This window comes from Malurus melanocephalus, unplaced genomic scaffold, assembly GCF_030028575.1.
Source record: "Malurus melanocephalus ecotype Western Australia unplaced genomic scaffold, MMel_1.1 scaffold_228, whole genome shotgun sequence".
NCBI lineage: Eukaryota > Metazoa > Chordata > Aves > Passeriformes > Maluridae > Malurus > Malurus melanocephalus.
The window spans coordinates 745,674-766,655 of record NW_026623460.1 but is presented as its reverse complement, the minus strand read 5'-3'; the positions used below and the strand labels follow the sequence as shown (position 1 = coordinate 766,655).

Below are 20,982 nucleotides of genomic sequence, written 5' to 3'. Positions count from 1 at the left end.
CCACTACCCACTGTGATTTCAGTGCATTACACTGTAAGGTTCTTTTCCCACTACCCACTGTGATTTCAGTGCATTACACTGTAAGGTTCTTTTCATTTTTTTCTGTGTAGGTATRTTTAGTACAGGAGCAAATAGGCATTGAAAGCAAATGAAATGTTTTATCTGCCTTGTACACTCAGTTGGCGTGCATGACAAAGTGCAACTGCATCATGCTTTTCGACGTAAACCCCTAYATAGAAAAGCAGGGTTACATTTTTTGTTTTCAGTGGTTTTACAGGCACGCACAAACCTATGACTGTTTCTCTGCAGGCAGGCAGCCACAAGAAGTCTCTGCTACAAAGTGCACATCTGAATTGTACCTACCATGTTCTTCTTTCAGACTCATCTACTTCCCTTTATCTCTGAATGTTTTATCAAGGCCAAGTGACATGTTAAATGTTTTTAATTACATTAGGATTTCCCCTTTGGTCCTTTCCTGTTGTCCACAGCTGTGTTTTTCACCTCCTCCCTRTTGTTGGATTTGATAGTTGTGTAACTATTAGATTGGTGAGTGGGTGGATTGATTTGCCATGTGTCCATATGTTGAATTRGATGTGAGCAGGTGACAGAAGTGGAGGATGGGAAAGAGTGCCTGCCTGAGAGCAGTGACTGACTGGTTCAATGGTTTGACCCAGCAGCCATGCAAAGGTGCCTGGCACTGGCATATTTCTGTAGGCTGATGTCTTCCTTTCAATCAAGAGGTAGAGGAGTGGTATGCCTTAAGTATTAGTTCAAGAGTACTGGCAGTGTTTTCTATTACTAATTAACTCAAGTTAGCTTTTCTGGCAGATAAGGAGCAACCTAAAAGGGAGTGAATGCTGTGAAGGAAAACTGTGATGKTGAATTGATTGTGGAATAGTTTTTAGGGGCCTGACCCAAATCTATGGTCAGCTCAGCTCTTCTGGAAGCCCATTGAAGCATGACAGGGAAGTAGATCCTATTCCTGCTCTTCTCCTGTGATCTTGGCAGTGGATTARGAGCCTTGTTGAACATGATCTGGAGCTTTGTGCAGCCTTCTGGAAGGTTCCTGAACTCTAATTTGGCAGAAGACAATTTGAAGTGGAAGAAAACAAAAACCAGWTTTAAATTCCAGTTGAGTGAGTGATTTGAAGCAGGATTGTATGGGCWTCAGTACTGACAACATGTCTTGTTTGTCTGGTACTGATGGCAGCACAGGAGAAGGATTACTGGAGGACCTTTGCTGTCTGTGAAACTGTGTGATCATCTTGCTGCATCCTTTCAAGCTTGCTAGGTTAAACTGATGAAATTCTAATATTACATGTTGAGTAATTATTACGTGACTCAGCTAGTTCATTATAGGATCAGACAAATGTCAGCACAGGACATCCCAAAAAAAGAGGAGAAAGGAGGAAAGAGGGAGTGCCTCTGAGCAATAGCCTGCAGTTAAACTGGTTCAGCTACATTATCAATCTCCTCTCAAGGGGAAGAAGGGTTTAAAACAAAATCAAGGTGTTGAATTCTGACTTTAAAAATAATCTTCTCAGTTTACTAAGAGACCAGTGGCCACAGGCCACAGTTTTTTTGTTTGATCTGTCTTTCAGTTTTTGAATCTCTCTGACATCTAGGAGATCCCTAAAAAGAAGTAAGTAGTAGTAGTATTAAGTGTAGTAAGCCTCCACAGTCATGCTACAGTAGTATGTCTGMATGCTTAAATCTGTGTGGAGAAGTATACAAAATAGGTACTTGATAATACTGCATTTTTTTCAGCCTTATTTACATCATTACAGAGTGCTTTTTTTTCTCTGCCTCCATGTTTTGCTTCTTGAGGGGACTTACTATGACAATTGTTGCTTTTACAGAYCCCATCCCTCCCATCTTCATATGCAGAGAAAACCTGCATTTATTATATTACATTTTATTACATTATTATATATTATTATTATATGAGAGCATATTATATTTTATTATACAAAATGTAATTATATTTTTATATATAGTATCTAATATTATATGTAGAAAAAAATCTTTTTCACATAGGAAAATATAGAATCATAGAATAGTTTAGATTAGAAAAGCTTTCCAAGATCATCAAGTCTTACTGTTAACACTTGCATGTCCACTGCTAAACCRTGRCCGTAAGTGCCACATCTACACATCTTTTAACTTTCTCCAGGTTTGGTGGTGCTGCCACTTCTCTGGACAGCCCATTCSAATGCTTGCTAAGCTTTTTAGTGAAGATGCTTTTCTAATACTCAACCTACACTRGTGTTGCAACTTGAGCCCATTCCTTCTGTCACTTGTTACTTGGGACCAGAGACTGACCCCCACCTGGCTACAGTCTCCTTTCAGGGAGACTCTCTACTGTGGAGAGCAGTAGCATCACCCCTGAGCCTCTTTTTGTCCAGAATGAACACCTTCAGCTCCCTCAGTCTCTTCTCATCAGACTTTGCTCCAGACCCTTCCCTACGAATTTGTCCTTCTCTGGACACACTCAAGCACCTCTTCTTGTAGTGAGGGGCCCAGAACTGAGCACAGGATGGAGTTATGGCTTCACCAGAAGGCTGAGTACAGGGGGATGGTCCCTGCCCTGATCATGCTGGCCACACTGTTGCTGATACAAACCAGGATGCTATTGGCCCTCTTGGCCACCTAGGCACACTCTTGGCTCATGTTCAGCTGCTGTCRACCAGCACTCCCAGGTCCTTTCCACCTGGGCAGCTTTCCAGCCACTCCTTCCCCAGCCKGCAGCTCTGCACAGGGCTGTTGTGACCCAAGTGCAGGACCTGGCACTYGGCCTTGTTKAACCTCACACARCTGGCCTCAGCCCATCAATCCATCCTGTCCAGATCCCTCTGCAGAGCCTTCCCGCTCTCCAGCAGATCAACAGCAAAYTGACGGACAGTGCACTCGATCCCCTCATTGAGATGATTGACRAAGGTATTAAACAGGWCTGKACACAGTCCTGACCCCGGGGAACACCACTGCCAACTGAACACTAAATGGATTTAACTCCATTCCCCASMACTCTCTGGGTCTGGCCACCCASCYAGTTCTTAACACAGCAAACWGTGGACCTGTCCAAGGCGTGGGAAGATGTTTCYCCSGGAGAATGCTGTGGGAAATGKTGTCAAAGGCCTTACTCAAGTCCAGGTAGGCAACACCTGTAGCTTATCTACTTCATCTACTAAGTGGGTCACCTTGTCATAGAATGTGATCAGCCAACCCATCRCCCACTAGTCCTCAAATCACAAACAAAAGGTCCAGTGGGTGTCACCCCTRATGGGCTCACTCAACTTCCTGACACAGTTGGTATCTTCCACACACTCTAGGGATCTTTTAGAATGTTTCCTCTATGCTGTATTGTATTTCCAGCAAACATTTGTTAAATTGATGTCCTRTGTGACAGCAAGGGTTAATGACTGAGACTTCTCCCAGCTGCTTGCAGAGTATTTTCATCTGCCTCTTCATACTGGTTGGGTGGTCTATAACCAACTCCCCCAGAGTTTTTGCCTGGTTGGCCAGTTGCTCTGATTCCTGCCCGTAGACACTTAACCCTATCATCACCATTAAAACCTAGACAACCAAAACAATCCCTGACATACTGTCTACTCCACCATCTCTCTTTCCTTGCTTATYCYTTTTGAAGAGYTTATGGCCATCCATTGTAATACTTGAGTTGTGCAAGTCATCCCACCATGCTTCCATGGCTGTGTCATACTTTTCCAGCTGCACAATGGCTTCCAGCTCCTCTTGTTTGTGACATAYGCTGCATGCATTGGTGTCGATGTACTTCAGATGGCAATCCTGTCATCTTTTTTTGGAGTGAAGTTTTTCTATGTGACAGTTTTCAGACACTTCTGTGGTTTCTAGGCAATCACTGGCCCTTGTGCCTTTGCTAGCACATGGATCTCAATTCYCTGCCTTCTCTGAGGTGGCAGACTGAAGGACCTCACTAGCATACTGTCCCTCAAATACTGGACATTCCCCAGACTTATCTCTAGCATACCTGATTTTTATCCTTTCTCCCTTTAAATCTAGTTTAACGCTCTTACACTGAGCCCTGGTAACACCTATGCAAAAATCTATTTCCCTTCTTTGAGACAGGTATACCCCATCTGTTGCCAGCAGGCCATAGTATCATGTAAACCAACCAGGGATCAAGAAACATGAAATTCTGCTGGTGACACCAGTTACAGAGACAGATGTTCTATTCTGCTTGATCTTCCTGTACTGTTTTTTCTGTCATCTTTCTTCTGTTTGTGTTCCTGATCCCTTAACCAGTTGTCCCAAGGACATTATTATGCATCCATTATTTTACATATGGAAGTGCTATCTCTGTGTGTAAAATGTTCTTAGTTTCTTAATTTCAAAATGATCAGATGACTGTATGAAAGGTTGCTGCTGTGAGAYACTGAAACTTACTCGTTAGTTATGTATGCCTTCTTATGTGGAACTGTCTTTATGCCATTAMATTATTGTGGTAAGATTTTAAATCTGCTAGTATTAGTTTTTGTGAAGCAGTCATGCTGTTAACACTTTAATGAATTTAGGGGCTGTCTGTAACACTTTTTGAAATCCTCGAGTCTTTTAAAATTGTATTTAGTGCACTGACCAGTGTGGTATACTGTTAGCAAATGCCATTGTTTTCCTGTGGAGAAAGGTACCAAATTTTGGAAGTRTTTTAATTATATATACATAGTTAARTATTTAGTTATATATATACTTATATAGGTAGATATGTTTTCTAATATCTGTAATATGTAAAGTACGGAAGATATGTGCAGTTCATCCTTTTTACCTTTCTGTTACCAAAATTAGAGTAATTTTGCATTTTCATATTCCTGTTCAGGCTGARACCTTATGTCCTGTATTCCATAGCYGATCARCAGTCCACTAAGACCTGAGTGAGATGGTTCAGGTCACTAAAAATTCAGAAATAGAAGCAGGAAAACAAGTCTCTTTCAGAAGTAATGATCAACCTTTTTTTGATGGCCTGCCTTCAAGGAATGTAATATGTGCTTTGTGCATCTTTTTTTTTGCTGTCTTGCAGTATTTAAGTATCTGTTACAAATTTCTCATCAAGATTTACTGACCTTCCTCTAATAGTATAGTTCTTCAGCTAAAGTAGCTGCTGAGGGAAGGTTGAAATGAGTGAATAAGAACTGTTAAGGTGTTTTCARCTGTGTTTGAAAGATGTGTGTCTGAGAGACCCAGCACCCTATCTACTATAGCAAGGGTTTTAGTTTTACTACAAGAGAGATRAAGACGGACTTTTCACAAGGTCATRTAGTGATAAGAGAAGGGGGAGTGGCTTCAAGCTGAYGTGATAGGTTTAGATTAGATATTGAGAAGAAATACTTTACTGTGAGGGAGGTGAGGCACTGGWAGAGGTTGCTTAGAGAGTCTGTGGATGTCCCATCCCTGGAAAWGTTCAAGGCCTGGTTGAATAGGGCTGTGGGCCCCCTTACCTAGTGGAAGGTGTCCCTACCCATGACAGAGCATTGGAAATAGATGATCTGTAAGGTCCCTCACAACACAAATGATTCTGTAATAATGCACTTCTGCCTTTAATGAGCTGGGGAGAGGAAGAGTAGTCTTGGCTTTTTTTTTTTTTTTTTGCATAATTTGATACAGATTAGCAAGAATTCATCCTAAACACTGACAACTTGTCAGGATTTTGTCTTGGAGACCCTTTGTTCCTTCTGCTGAGAGGAAATCTAGGTTACAGGTGCTTCTGTGAGTTTATTATTGTGATAAGCAAGAAAGTTAGAGAAAATTTTGCAGGTGCTTCTTCCATGGTAGAGGGTAGTTGAACTACGGCCCTTGACGCCATTAACCATATGGCTGCTTTTCCTTTTTTCAGTCCCCATCTATGTACACCAGTACGAGACTGTATAGAAGAAATTTCAATTTCCCTACATATGGATTGCAGGCTGATTAACTTAAKGTGGCAGCAAAAGTGCTTAAATATAACCTGGCTACTTATACATTCACAGACATTTTGTGAAAGTACCTATAAACGCTGCTCTGCCAGCATCTGTTTCAGAGTTTAAAGGTAGTAGTTTWGACTGCTTTGGATTAATTTCAATGCAAAAGAATGTATATTATCCTGTGCATGATGTGAACCTTGAGAAAGGTTTGCTTAGCTTTATATATTTTATACATGCAGAGTAATGTAGAAATTAAGACCTTTGTRATCACAGCATACGTCTGAGAGAACTGAACCAGCACAAACACAAGTTAGTGCTCAAAAACACCAGCTTCATGTTACYTCTACTTTGAAGACTTTGGTACATGTACTATAGCAAATTCACGTGGAATGTACTTACATCAACAGTGTTAATGTTGCTTAAATTTAGTCTATTATTTTGACTTTTATGTTAAATGTTAGCCTTAATTTCAATATTGTAACTTTTCTAAATGCCTGTTTGTGTGGTGGGTTTTCAATTGTAGCTTCAATTCTTTGTCAGAATATGCCACTTCACTATTAGTCCTTGGTGTAAAATGATCTGGWTAGGTGTTAATTTGCCCTTTGGTACATAGAGTCTAGCAGGGCACTGCAATTACTTTAGTGTCACAATACCTCAGTGCTTTAAGAAGGGCAGGCTGCCACTTCTGTGCARCGTTATGAATAGCACATGAACTGGAGTCTTAGGGTAGAATGTTAGGGACAGTCTTGCCATTAGGTGTCAAAATCTGTGGTGCATCATAGCTGAAATTGCAATAATGCTGCGTGCCTTATTTATGTGTTTTGCAAGGTTCTTCTTGCACAGTCTGTAGACTTCTCTTACTGTAATTCAATCACCTGTGTAATACKGTGTTGTCATGGTTTGTAATATGGTTGCAATAGTCTGCAATTTTGTCACTTAATGCTTGTTAATCTCAGTCCTGCCTTAGAGCTGTCTTCACAATTTACCATTCTGACACTTCCTGCTAGTATTTCCTGTTTATTATGGCCTTTGCTGCTGTATGTATCTGGTTGTTGCTACACTTTTTTTTTCTGCTTTGCATTTTCTGCTTTTTGACCCTCCTGGTCGAAGTTGCGTTCCTGAGACTCTCCCTTTTTATTGGCTGTAAAAGTTTTATTTCCTGGTATGCTTGTTAAAATTGCTGAGAAAATTTATGTCTGTGGTAGCTACCTGAATTACTCSTTTTCTTTCTTTGGTCTGACCATCCCTTGGCAGTTAAATGCTCAGCAAGTCTGATTCAATTTACCTCTGCAGAGCTCAGGCTTGAACTCAAAAACAGCATGAGGACATATTCTGCTTTGTTCTTTCATCTTTAGTCAACCCATTGTTTGTTCTCTGTAACATTATGCCCATGATGTCCAGCTGCTAACCTACCTAAATGAAACTGCTGGGAGGGGCTGATTAGGTATCAGATGTCACTGTCCTACTTCAGGGAGAAAAGAAAAGTAGAGATCTGCTGGAATCTCTTCCCTTACTGGAGCTCCTTCATAGTTCAGTAATTTAATTTGTTAAAAGTATAAGCTGTGAATTAATATCATAAGGTATGCATTGGAAGAAAATAGTCTTTCAACTACTCTTCATGGCAGAGAACTGCAGTATGTGGTGTATACACTAATTTGACTGGCTCATCAAGCTTTTGGAATTCAATTTTGTGTTCATTCACACAGGAGTGTGGGATTAAACATTCATTTTAGTTAGTTATGACCATATTGTCGATGCATTTTATATATTCAGTTTGGCACTTAGGGAGGTGGTTTAGTTGTGGACTTGGTAGTGTGGGTTTAACAGTGTGACTTGATGATCTTAAATGTCTTTTTCAGAACCTAAACAATTCTGATTCATTGCTGAAATACCAGTAACTGGAATTGTGTGGAAAAGTTTATCCACAGTTCTGACCCAGCCTGCTGTCCAGTTTCTAGGATTTTTACACTACAGTTAATTGATCCTAAATATTWTCTTGAAGTTGTTAGCAAATTGATTGGTAGGATCAACTATTTCCCCTGTACTTTCAGTTTGCTCCAAATTTTGCATATGTAGATGCAGGAAAAAGCACCTGAGCCTTTTGCTTTTTTGCCTTGTTTACAGTAAATTGGTTTTTATGATTATCCTGTTAGAATACTATGAATTTTAATGCCARGGAGGAAGGCACGAAAATCTTCTTTCTACTGCAGTTTGAAAAAAGGGCAAATTCCTATTCCTCAAAATGCATAGTGCCAAATACATTAATCTGAGATATCCAATAGGTTAAATAAAGCAGAATATAACATATGTGTTGTGCTAAGATTGTTTTTGGCATTTCTTCTGACATCAATTGTTGACATCAACTTTGACATCAACCGTTGGATAGAAAAATAGCTGGTTTTCAACAACTAGAATTATTTATTTTTGTAGCAATTTAGACTCCCAAGCTTTCTTAGTTCTGCCTGTATTTTGAATGGCTTTCTCTAGCATATTTTAAGTGGTGCTRTATGCTGTTTCTCATTACAGACGTCTCCACCTCAATAAGAAAGCCACAGACAAGCAGCCATATAGCAAGCTTCCTGGTGTTTCACTTCTAAAGCCGTTAAAAGGTGTGGATCCTAACCTGATCAACAACCTAGAAACCTTCTTTGAGCTGGATTATCCAAAAGTATGTATACTATTTAGTGTATTTTTTYCTCCTATGCCTCAAAAAGTTGTATGAGAAGCTTGGATGAGAACTATGCTACTTGATTGTCTTGGATTGTTCTTCCTACTGCAGAAAATGCATAGTTATGTATTTAACATGTTGCAAACAATACTTATTCCTTTTTAAAAAGCTGTCTATTGAGGAACACATCCAAGGCTTAGCGATGAAACAAACTCCACACTCCACTATTATTATTCCCGGACTGTGGTGTTTATAGATTGAAAGGTTTCATACTGCTATAAAAGATGACTTGAGAGGCAAGACATCCTCCTCAGTTTACTACTTCTCTGTAACAGAATCTCCAAAAGAGAACACTTAACTGATAGCCTGAAACTTTATGATGGTTCTTACTGAGTGCTCATCTAATAAATGATGAGGTGGTGTACCTCACCACTTGTTGGTAGGTATACATCCTACCAACATCTCATCCATGTATTGGTGTTGGGAAGCAAATAGTTAATAAAAGCTTATATTTGCTGTTAAACACTGCTTGAATTTGTAATATAGGTGATAAGCAATATAATTGACAAGCATGTCAGATGCTGTCCTTGCTCTAAAGAGCTTAAAAGAAGCCTGCATATGTTCGTTGTATCATTCAATATTTGAAGTATACTCCTGTAGATAGAAAARGAATACATTTTCTACCATATTTGTATCTGCTGAATTTTTCAAACTTCAAATTAAGCTTTAATTAAAAAATTATTTTTTTCTCAGTTCTTCTCAAAACCACATCTGACACTGCTGTTTCAATTGTAAAAGGTCAGGGGTTCCTGTAAGCTTTACAGCAAGTTTCCTTTTTTGTCTTCTGAGAACTTTAAACTTACACCTAAGTAGGCAGGGTAAAACAAACAAAAATCCCCTGCATTTGAAACTAATTAGAAGTTGAAAATTTTTAATATAATGAAACATTGGATCTTTTGAAGAGTTTCAGACATGAACGTATGAATCCTTTCAACTCAGCTAAGTGTAATTGTGACCAAGCACCTTTTAAAGCATATTTTAGACACATTGTGTATGCCAATATCGCAAACAGTGCAAGGAACCTGCAAAAATTTGAGCAATACTATTGCATGTTACTCAAAATTCAGCTTCCAGTAAAATATTATCGCAGAWGACTCACCTGAAACTTGTTCCAGTGAAGCTGAAATCATCCTGCAGTGATCTTCTRTGATACTCCATACTTCGCTCCAGTCTACTGACAGCAAAGTAGACTTSTCTTGAATAGAATCCTATTGTCCTGTCTCAAAACTGCAGGACTTAAATATAATATTTTTATCAGTGACAGTTCTTACCTACTGTGCATGCAATTTTGCAGAAGTTTTTCTACTCATATTAAATTCAAATGAAGAAGGTGGTGATGTTTGTGTAGATAAGCATCTTTGTGTTTGTTTTGCTTTTATCATACATTTTCTAGTCTTTTTACTTTGCTGCGTACAAAGGCCATTTATTTTAAATTTTTCTRCTTTCTAATATTGGAGTCTGAAACATCTGTTTTACTTCTGGTTAATTTCTTGGAAAATACGAATATAGGAGTATCATAGCTACTGTGGATTGAAGATTAGTTATTTAATTACTAGGAAAACCAGGTTTGTTTCACAAATTTAATTTAATGTGCAGTAAAGAAGTAATTTCTTCAGTTGTTCATGGTGTTCATGCTGTCAAGATTCTGCTGTGATGAGAGGACCTGTCTGTTTAATGAGACAGCTCTTTTACCTTTTAAAATCCATTTTCCATGCTGTAAGATTGTAGAAATCAAAYGCTGCTTGCAGCTTAGCCAAATTGACTTTGAGTTTGCATTGTGAGAGATAGAGAGATTTGTCTGATAGTTTGTAGTGCAAGAACAAATCTTCACTCCCATTTAATGATTAATGATTTTAAATTTCTGCAGTATTCTCCATGCAGTTAAAGTAGTTCAGGCTTTTGAGTATGAGAATACAATTTTTTATTGGAAGCATGTATATATTTAACTTAGTATTTTCTGTTGTATGAAATGCTTCCGACTGAACAAAAACATCAGAAATTGTCATCATGGAGCCAATAGGCAGCTTTCAAAGTTCAGATTATTTTCACTAAACTGCTTGAGCAAAAAGTAAGTTCAGTGAGGAGGTAGAATAGTATAAGGGAGAATAAGAGCAGTTTTGATTGCTAGATCAGACTCTTATTTATAGCAGCTAAATATGGTCCAAGAAAATTGTTTCTTATTGTGATTGAATTTTTCAGTCTTGGTCTATAGAAATAGCTTCTGGGTATCTTGATTGAAAATTTGCATTTTCTGTATCTCAGTCTTTGTATTGGAGCTTTAATAGCTCTAATTTTGACAGAGTAAAAGAAGTATTAAGTAAGAAGTATTTAAAGAGTTTGCTGTTACTGCAAAAACAGAAATACCTTTATCAAAGCTTGCAATGCTGCCTTAGTGTTGAGTGATTCTTAAAAATGCTATTTCCTCACCCACTATCATTAACTTGTGTAAGCATGTGGCAGCTACAGTTCTCCCCTGCCGCTTGTTTCTCAACCATTACTCTATTGGAGAGTACAGATACGTTACATACGCTGAGCTTCATTGAACAATTAAGTGTATATATGTACATATACTGGTCTCTGTGGGCTGCCTTTCAACTCTGTTCTCCATGTGTCAACAAAGTAAAGGAATGGAAGACGTAGTTCAGAGGTATGCAGTCAGCGTGTATCATAATGTCATTCTTTAATAGTTCAGGTGCTGTCATTTCGTCAAATATAATACTGGATTTAAGATTTGTATGTTAGCAAGAATGGAAGTGGAAACAAAAATTTTACCTTGTACACCAGAACATCTTATTTCATGACTGCTAGAAACCCTTCAGTAACAGCAGAAGTAATGTTTCTCTGTACAGAAGTTTATTAAGATACAGCCTTAGTTCTTTTTTTTCACAAATACTTGTCTGTGCATTAGAAAACTAGACTTATTTAGCTGTTCAACAACCCCTTTGTTTTTAATTCTGTAATAGCACTCTATTTTTTTTGGCTGACTGCACTACTAAGCTTTGTTTCGTAGACCTATGGATATCAGCTGTATGTGTGTAAATATATATATGTGAGTGTATACATTTTTGTTTTTACTAGTATGAAGTACTACTGTGTGTACAAGATCATGATGATCCAGCTATTGATGTGTGCAAAAAGCTCCTTGGCAAATACCCAAATGTTGATGCTAGACTGTTTATAGGTAAGCAGTACAACTTGAAGGTGGGACTCTTACTTGTGAAATGATAGATCTTCATATAGAATACTGTTTATAGAGCTGAAGACTCCATATGTATATGGACTTGAGGTTGAAGAAATAAGTAGTTGTCTTGCTCAGCCCATGTTGGTTCTGTAGCTTAATCACCAGTTGTGTTAAAAAGTAAGTTTTTAGTCACAGTCTGTGACATCACTAAAAGAAAACTTTCTAAAGAATAATTTGGGTTAACTCCTGCAATTTTTCCTCCTAATTTTAAAACAATAGTTTAAATCCTGAAGTAAATGTGCAGGAAGTGACTCAGAGTTGTGGCTGTATTGAGCTTGAAGTCCTGCAAAAATGCTTTTTGTCTGCTTTGACTGTAGGGTTCTTTCTTTGCTTCATATTTGAATTTGTGGAGGAAAGGGGTATTAGAACAAGGTAGTAAAATGCGGTTTTCTTCTCTGATATGAAACAAATTCAACAATGTATGTCAGCTGAATGTGAAGAGTGCGTCTCATGTTATTCTGCTCCTTTAAAATTTTTCTGCTGAAATTGCTGTAGAGTATAATCTTCATAATTATAGTCTTAAGAAATAAGAGGTGAATTATGTTTACCTTACAAGAGTGTAGTAATAAACTTTATAGTTTTACTGCTCCTTTAATTACATTAATCTTGTTACCCTGCCATTTAAGGAAACATTTGAATATTTTTCCTTTTATTTTTGCAATTATAAAATATAGTCTTGAAGGTCAACTTAAAATGTAAATCTTTGCATAAAACTGGAYTTTAGGAATTGATGGATAAACATTTACTCTTCTCCAGTTTGTATATTTAAATACTTTGGTTATTGAATCTGTATTAAAAAAAAATCCCATATGTTAATTGTGTATGATTGTTTGTATTTTTTAGGTGGCAAGAAAGTTGGCATCAACCCCAAGATAAACAACTTAATGCCTGGCTATGAAGTTGCCAAATACGATCTCATATGGATTTGTGATAGTGGAATCAGAGGTAGGTGTGTATGCACTGGTGGTTAAACTGGGCTTATTCAGCAGATTTTGGAGACTGAAAATAGAAGCAGAAATTAAAGTTAAAAGTCTGAAAAAAATGCTTTTCTACTATTAAAGTTTAACATGTAATTAGAAGGATAAAATACCTTTAAAATATGCTATTCAAATTGTTTCCATTTTATTTGTTGTTGATCATAGTATTGTTAATCACTAATATTATTATTTTTCTGAAACTGTTCTTATAAGATACATATGCATCAAAGTATATGTACTCTTGGTACTGGTAATAAAATGAGAATTAGTGTCTCTCTACAGTAGTCTGCTAATGACAGAATTRCTCAAGGAAGTGTCTGTTTTTTGTTTGTCCCCTAGTAACACCAGACACACTGACAGATATGGCCAATCAAATGACTGAAAAAGTGGGCTTGGTCCATGGGCTTCCCTATGTTGCAGACAGGCAGGGTTTTGCTGCTACCCTTGAACAGGTGAGTGCTGTGTTTTGGGGGCAATTTTGTTTTCTTTTTTGCTTGCACAACCTTGCTGAGTGAAAGCTGTATTTTGCCTCCTGTACTTTTTGAGTGAGGAAATTATTTTTCAGCTGCAGTCACACTTCAGACTAAGGGTAACTAGGATAACTTCTAAATGTTCCAAAAATCCTTAGTGGTTCTCTGACTGTGTATTCAATATTTAAGTTTACAATACAAACAATAAAGATTATAAGAGCAACATTTTGAGTTTRTATTTAAAATTTGTAAAAAATGGAAGGCCTGAACTGAAGAATGCTTTCTAATGCTTAATCAAAAAGAGCTAATTAATTCTATTTTGATGTCTGAAAAGGCACACAAAAATGGCTGTGACAAGTCGAAGCTAAGTCGTGCAGTATYTTGTTTCCAGCAGGATTTACAAGGCAGAGCCTTTGAGGAAAGTGTAACAAAAGCAAGGCTTATATCCTGTTTTCCTGTAATACTGTCTCAACATTCTGTAATTTTCAGCTGAGACACTTCCTGAGCAGGAAGCAGACTTGTGTATTTGCTAATCCTTAATACAATAGTATTTCAGTAAGAACGTATTTCTTACATGAACTTTTCCATTCTTTTTTTTTGAATCCATAGAAATTTTTAACATCTATAACTTTCTTTGCCAGGAAGTTACCAGGAAGTTCCATAGATCCATCTGTTAGAGAAGCCAAATCTGGTTTATTTTGACCCTTGTTCTTCTGTAGTGGTATTYCATGTCTCCTAATAATTGCAGTGGAAGAGAAAGTGAAAAGTTGATTCCTATTCTCCATCTTAAATCACTCATTCTGTCCTATTCTTCCCTCTCCTCTTTCTCAGTAAGTTCTCTTTAGTAGAATGAAGAGGTTGAGTTTTCTTTTTTGTTCCTTGTGTCTCAAGGCATGTAATTTAATAAATTTTCATTTGGAACTGGCATGTACAAGGTATTTTGGTCCCAAGACAAACTGATAGGGATCAAAGTGGGAAATGTGAAAGATGAAAATGCAGTGAAATTCAGTACTCCATCATTGCTCTGAGTGAATGATACTTTTGTGATTATTTTTTTCTCTCCTTTTTTTTTCTTATTTTTTATGATACGAAGTCTGAATTTCCTCTTACAAGAGARCACTGGAGAGTTTAGCACTGATTTCCTAGTGCTGCTCTTTGTTAAGCAAGAATTACAACTTCTGCTTGTGTATTCCTGGAATAGCTTTTTGCCTTCAGATCCAGTACACTGCAATATGAGCAGTCTACACTAAATAATAGCAAGAGGCACCAGCCCTCATTCCCTCTTTATTTTGTAGGTCATTCCTATTTTAAGTTGCTCAATCTTGTAAAAAGGCTTGCTCACASTCTGAATTTTTTCTTCATTATTTTTGATTGCAAGTATGCTAAGTAAACAAATCTCCCCTGCTTCTGTAGAACCGCGCAGTAAGTTTCTAAGAACATGTATGCAGGAGTGCAGTTGATTTTCATGAGAGAAAGGAGAGAACATGCCTGTTAGCTATCACCACATAATGTAATCATCCTAGTGATTAATCTGTTAAGTAATGGATTTTTAATATATATATATATATTCCCTGAGAAAAACCTCAGTAAATTAGAAATTAAATACAAAATGGAGTGCCTTACTTCAACATGTGGATTTAAAACCTGCTTATAGATTTCCTTATAGGTTGGCAAATACAGCCAGTATCACCAAAACATATCTCATTAGAATGGTACTAAAGATCTTTCCAAATACACCGTCATAGTTGGCCACATCTGTTCTTTTTTTACCCTCCAAATATTTTCAGAGGAGAGATTTGTCAGTGTAGTGCTTACATATAGAGCCTTAAATGCCTTTTCTTCTTTTGGCAGGTTTATTTTGGAACTTCACATCCAAGGTCATATATTTCAGCCAACTTAACTGGCTTCAAGTGTGTAACAGGAATGTCATGCTTGATGAGGAAGGATGTGTTGGACCAAGCTGGAGGACTGATAGCTTTTGCACAATATATTGCTGAAGATTACTTTATGGCCAAAGCTATAGCTGACCGGTAAGATGACTCTGAAGTAAGCKTATCGCGTACAGTGTAGTTTAAATTGTTCTTTTTGTTTGCTTTTTGGGTTTTTTTAAAACACATGGCACATACTCTAAATGTACATGTTCATGTCAGTTTCACATATATGTAGCAAACATTAATGACATGCTTTGTCCTATCAGTATAATCTTCTAGAAATAATTCAACCATATAATTTTCAATTTGTTTAGAGAAAAGTTTCAGAAATTTAAGTTTTTGGTTTAAGTTTTTTTTTCCAGTGAAGGGTCTTGATAAAATTTTTTTTCTATATCCATTGTAGTAATATGGCACATATGCCAAAGAAACTTCCCAAGCCTAATAAAATTCTTGTGTGTTTGTTACCTAGGTTTTTTTTTGGTTTTTTTTTTTTGCATCTCTTATTTGCACATTTTTATAAGAACAAATCCCTTTTTCAGGGGCTGGAAATTTGCGATGGCCACACAAGTTGCAATGCAAAACTCTGGTTCATATTCTATTTCTCAGTTTCAGTCCAGAATGATCAGGTAAGATTTTGATCTTTACTTCCTCTCCTACCCATCCCTGCCTCCTTCTTCTGATGGGGATGACCTGATAATGAGAGGGAATACATTTTCCATGCTAATTTGATCTAATGCCCAGTGTGCTAAAGTTCAGTGCACAGCTTGATTCATGCTTCTTTGTTAGTGCTGGGAGGAAGGCACTGACTTTCCACAGAAGCATGCCTGATACAAGTATCAAAAAAAAAAAAGAAAAAATTAAAACCGCTCTGCCCATAGTACCTTTTAGATGCTATCCATAGCATCTTTTAAAGGGAGGGATTTTTGGAGTATTTTATTAGGAGGTGTAAATTAAATGAGGCTAATGTTTTCAGAAAATGCTATGGTGGGTCATTTGATGAGGCGGGGGAGGAGGACATAATAAATAATTCAAAGTCAAAACTGATTTGTTTGTCTTTTGTAGGTGGGCCAAACTACGAATTAATATGTTGCCTGCCACAATAATTTGTGAACCAATCTCAGAGTGCTTTGTTGCCAGTCTAGTTATTGGATGGGCAGCTCAYCATGTGTTTAGATGGGATATAATGGTATTTTTCATGTGTCACTGCTTGGCGTGGTTTATATTTGACTACATTCAACTAAAAGGTGTTCAGGTATGTAACTTTATTTTCCAGAAGATTGCCATGGACTTGAGCAAAAAGCTAAGCTTAATTACAACCATAAAATACTTCTCTAGACATGCAGGAAATAACAGGTCCAATCCTGTTACTTCTTAGTCTTCCAACTTCAGTTACAGTAGCATGAAAAGGAGTAAGTGGTTTTGGTTGTGATTTTGTGTCCTATATGCACGTGCCTGTGACTAGGCTCTGTGACAGTTTATCTGTCCCCTTAATTAACATTCATTTTCCCAGTCTGTTCTACCTGGGCATATAGAGAAATTTTAAGCTTTTTTAACAGTACAAGAACAGAAGCCTTGTGGGATTTTATTTTCTGGAGGGATCTCTTATTATTTAATTTAATTTTATAGTAGTTGTCACTCCTATATTTATTGAGGTGTATGTGTATTCATACATACATTTTTCACTTCATTTTGTTAATAATGGACAAGGAGAACAGCTATAACCTACTTCTAAGGCCTCATAATGTTTTTTAATATAGAAAGATGTCATAAATGAGGACACCATTTCTTCCCCTAATGCTATAAGAAAACATTTAATATGGTTATTTGTATCTTGAACAAGAAAATATTCTTGGCTTTTAACAATGAATGCTCTTGTTATGTAAATCTGTATAGTAACCTTAGAATACTTTTATTTGTAAAAAAGGTTTTAAATTACTTTAAAATTTCTCTTGAATTATCAATATTTTTAAATACTTGGGTTTTTTTTTTATTTCTAGGGTGGTGCTCTGTGTTTTTCAAAACTTGATTATGCAGTAGCTTGGTTCATCAGAGAATCCATGACAATTTATATTTTCCTATCTGCTTTGTGGGATCCCACCATAAGCTGGAGGACAGGACGCTACAGATTACGTTGTGGAGGCACTGCAGAAGAAATTATTGACGTATAGCCACACATTTGTAACTGTGAATGTCAAAAAGAGAAGGGGGAAAGAAAAGTATTATACGTTGTTTATATCCTTTTAAGAAAATCTACCTTCAGTAGTTTTATTACTTGTATGTTTGGTATCTGATCTTTAATTTATTTTTGCATGGCACTTGCATCTGTGAAAATACATCTGTAGTCTTGGCCAAATGGTACCTTCCTCCTATGTACAAATAAAAATAGGGAGAATTGGTCCTGACATCTACTTTCTATTAAAATGCTCTGCAGTAGACTTTTTTTTTAAAACAAAATATCCTGTGGGATATGAACAGCTTCTTACTCCTTGGTGTGCTAGTCTAGCAAATCTAGGGTTCATAGAGCTATTTTCCAGCTGGATTACATAATGCTGTACCTAGTAAAATCACAGAGGTACAGCTGATTTTTGTTTTATCCCACTAAACTGAGCTAGTAATGGGACCTTGGGAAAGAAGCTCTGAAATGTTTTATGCCTACCTCTTGTAGCTGCTGCAGAACAATATGAATAGAAAGAGTAACCGCTTTGCAAAAACAAACTAAAGCAAACCTGGAGTCTTGTGTTTATATGTATATAGGGAATATTTTAATCATTGCAGTAACCAAAAGTGGACTGAGTTTGATAAGAATGAGTTGGAAGGATTAACTGGTCAGGCATGTATTGTGGGCATCTTTTGGCCAAGTCTGATCTGGTTCTGTCTTGAACCTTGTTAAGCACTGTGCTGTAACTAGCCAAGGTGATCCCCTCAGTACTTCCATCCTTTTTTAAGGGGTGTTTGTTTTTCCCTGTGAGTGAATGCTTTCATGCTGGGGAGGGGGGAGGGGGGTGTTGGGTGTGTGTGTGGGACTTAGTAGGGGATAGAAGGGAACAGAGATACATTTCAGAAACATTTCACACATGAGCTATTTTCTTACACAATGTCTTAAGAATGTAATTTCATGATGCAGGTATTTAATATCTTTTTAAGTGAACATACATACCTATACTAGTAATAATTAAGTATTCAATTGCATTAGATATTGTGAATATATTAAAGGGCCGGGTGAGTTTGCTGTTACTGATTAAAACTGTAGTCTTAATTTAGATATCAAACTAAGTTTACTCTTGGCTGTTTACCTGTTAGTCTAGCCTTTAAATTGGACTTCTGTATTCCAGTGGTATGACTAAAAGGACTAGATTATAATGCATGCCATGTTCTTCCCCTCTCTGTTCCCTGTAGCTTGTTTTTCAACCTCATTGTGAAATTTCCTAATTTGTGGTGAACTGGACTTGTTTTCTTTGAACACTTTTTAATTAAAAAAAAAAACAAAAAGCAAAAAACCACAGCAAAGCTAGAGAAGACTGTTGCATAAGCCTTTTGTTTTCATAATTGTATTTATGCTGCTTTACTTTCATGTGGAATAGCATATTGTCACCATGAACATGAGCTGCTAATTACAAGGTTATGTCAACAAAGCAGCTTTAAAAGTTGGATGATGATGTGTAGCATATTAGCAATAATGACATGTATTTATAAAAATGGACTTTCTACCTTACTGAGCCAATTCCTTACCCATCATATGCTACACAAGTGTAATGTGTATGTATTTGTAGTAAAACATACTCTGGGCCAAGATGCTTCATCCACCTTAATATCTCTTTTGCCTTATGGTAACATGGAACTTTTTAAGTGGGCATTTCTGTATGAACAAAGGCTTGTGATGCATGCYTCATTCTTTTCATGTGAATCAGGAAGAAGCACTTTTCCTGAGGAAAGTTTTACACTGAAAGCTAGTCTAGTTGTGACCCACAAACCCATTCTTTTTTTAGTATTGTTTTTGACATAGTTGAGTTTGACTGACAATGTTTGTATCTTCATTTGTTTCATGAAGTTTGTTGCCATTCATTGCACTGCTAAAGTGAAGCTTAGCTTGCTACTTAGCTTTATGCTGATTTCTATGCAGGCAATGGAACAGAACCAAAAAAAAGGCTGAACAGACTTCCTTTTCAAAAACTAGGTGGGGATAATTGTTTAACAGGTGCTTTGGTATAAGTAGAGCCATCTTTGGCTGTGAAAAATAAAGCTTCACTTGAGCAAGTGGTTTCATTTGGGTATTGTTTGGTTGATGATAAAATGGAAACCAACAGTGTCAAATGTTGTAGAAAATGCTGCAACAGAACTTTAAAAAGTTATAAACAGCTAATGTAAAGTTATGTTGATCTACAACTGTGTAGAATACACCATGTTTATTTAAAATAATTGTCTTGTTTTTTTCTTTATTTAAAAATAAATTTTGAATACAATCTCTTTGGAGTGCTTTTTTCCTTTGTTCAGCGATGCTTTAATGTGACATCTTTAAGTGTTTATGGCAGTTCTGTTAGATTATATTTCTAATTAATTTTCACAGCATGAGAGGGATGTGCCTTTCTTTCAAATAGTTTTACAACTACGCTATCTCTTTTGGATTTTGTATTTGACTGCAATTTAGCACAAGTGAATTAATTGATTTTGAGTTATCCTTTATYTTTTAGAAAAACTTCAGTGTACAAAAATTTCACAAGTGAGCCACATAGTTCCCTACTTATTGTAACTAGCCTACATTCAGATTTTAGGGATGATACCTTTGCCACAAAACATGCTGATATTGAGAAATAGTGTTTGTCCTTTGCTTTCAGGTACACTAACTAGAGAGCACTCTGAACTTGCTCTGCCAACTAACTTGGCTTTTTTTGTCTCTTCCCTGCCATTTATGAAGATCATGTGAAACTCACTAAGAGACTGTGTTTATGAAATAATTTTTGGAATCTTGCATGCATGGCATAAACACCACTGGAATCACTTGAAAACTATTTATAGAAACGTAAATGTTCCTGCRTATATTTTGTGCTCAGTACATTTGCAGCCACAAAGCACAATATTTGAATCCTCTTTCTTCAGTCSTTTTATTACTTTCCTGCCTATTGTTAAATAATGACATTTCAACTGGAAGTACAGAATGAAATCTTTCTCACTTGAATTCCTTTTGCCACTCTCTGTTTCCTGCTGACTGCCTGCATTTCCTCCTAAGTCTGTTTTGACAGCTGGAAAAGCTTGTCTCTAAACATCTGTTTTCACAAGTCACTTCTGCAAGGTGTTTCATTCATCTTGAAAACTTTTAATCCTCACACCTAATTTCTTATCATCTAATTTTAGGGTGGGTTTGAGCTTCAGCTGCTCTTGGGTTGAACTAGTTCCCCAACAGCTGTGATACTGATGACGGCTATTGAGCTTAGGAAGACTAAAATTTTATATGGCAATAGATACACTTTCTATGGTTATACATAATTACGTCAGCTTATATAGTATCTATGTTTTTATAAATAACARTCTGAAGAGACAATGGGGCTGTATAGAATGGCAATAATTTCAAACTTACTCCATCTTTTGGAACTGAGAATATGTTAGTTTTGAATTAATGATCAGATTACACTGAATGGTTTACTACTTGGATATTCAGAGTGGATGCACAATTTTACATAAAGTTTTTTTCTCATATCTTAATACCTATG

General features: G+C 36.8%; 1 protein-coding gene across 1 annotated transcript in view; it reads left to right on the top strand.

The window, feature by feature from the left end:
* Positions 1 to 19,744, top strand: part of UGCG (UDP-glucose ceramide glucosyltransferase) — a 33,564-nt gene extending 13,820 nt beyond the window's left edge. Inside the window, exons 2-9 of the mRNA XM_057374535.1 lie at positions 8,457 to 8,598; positions 11,737 to 11,839; positions 12,743 to 12,844; positions 13,216 to 13,328; positions 15,198 to 15,376; positions 15,817 to 15,903; positions 16,340 to 16,529; positions 17,275 to 19,744. Coding sequence (XP_057230518.1) covers positions 8,457 to 8,598; positions 11,737 to 11,839; positions 12,743 to 12,844; positions 13,216 to 13,328; positions 15,198 to 15,376; positions 15,817 to 15,903; positions 16,340 to 16,529; positions 17,275 to 17,445 — 1,087 coding nt within the window. The 3' untranslated portion in view covers positions 17,446 to 19,744. The remainder of the gene's footprint in view (positions 1 to 8,456; positions 8,599 to 11,736; positions 11,840 to 12,742; positions 12,845 to 13,215; positions 13,329 to 15,197; positions 15,377 to 15,816; positions 15,904 to 16,339; positions 16,530 to 17,274) is intronic.
* The last annotated feature ends 1,238 nt before the right edge of the window (positions 19,745 to 20,982 follow it).